Source organism: Lycium ferocissimum, unplaced genomic scaffold (assembly GCF_029784015.1).
Source record: "Lycium ferocissimum isolate CSIRO_LF1 unplaced genomic scaffold, AGI_CSIRO_Lferr_CH_V1 ctg10338, whole genome shotgun sequence".
Lineage (NCBI taxonomy): Eukaryota > Viridiplantae > Streptophyta > Magnoliopsida > Solanales > Solanaceae > Lycium > Lycium ferocissimum.
In genome coordinates this window covers 1-688 of record NW_026713272.1, presented here as the reverse complement: position 1 = coordinate 688, position 688 = coordinate 1, and the positions used below count along the sequence as shown (strand labels likewise).

Sequence of the window (688 nt, the reverse complement as noted above, 5' to 3'; positions counted from 1 at the left end):
TTGAATGATTCTTTTAGCTGTCAAAACTTGCATATTTAATTTCGTCCTGAAAAGAAAAGACAGAATTAGTCATAGGAATCTCAATCGGCCAAATGATATAAAATTTGGGGTGTGCTACCTGCTACAGGCTACACCACAATATAAATTGAACAAGCGAACCATCAAAAAATTGTGTACTTAGAAAACATTTCTTGATCACTAAAATAAACTGACCCAAATATCAACCATGGCCCGGAATTTCACTAAAACTTCCCTCTTGCTCCTAATTTCAATTTTTACAATTGCCATATCAAGAACAACAATAGCAAGTGATCCTAACATCCTTTCAGATTTCATTGCCCCAGAAAATCAAACCTCTGTTGATGCCAATTACTTCACATACACCGCGATGCGTGGTATATTTCAAAAATCTATTGATACAGTTACTACAACAAAGGCTACAAAGGCAGAATTTCCAGCTCTTAATGGTCAAGGAGTGTCCCTAGCTGTACTTCAATTCCCTCCGGGTTTTGTAAACCCGCCCCACTACCACTCTCGCGCTACTGGACTCTTTCTCCTTCTTGAAGGCGTTTTAGAGGTTGGTTTCGTCGATACAAAGGACGTTTTGTATACCCAGAGACTAAAAGCAGGGGACATTTTCCTTTTCCCCAAAGGACTACAACACTATCAGTATAATTTTGATCAAAGA

At 38.5% G+C, this 688-nt stretch overlaps 1 protein-coding gene across 1 annotated transcript; it reads left to right on the top strand.

Moving 5' to 3' along the window:
- Positions 1-226: 226 nt before the first annotated feature.
- LOC132041472 (putative germin-like protein 9-2) lies at positions 227-577 on the top strand (the record flags this gene model as incomplete). Its single annotated transcript, XM_059432183.1, has 1 exon — positions 227-577. A coding segment is annotated over exon 1 (351 nt), but the record flags the coding sequence as incomplete, so codon positions are not given.
- Positions 578-688: the final 111 nt, after the last annotated feature.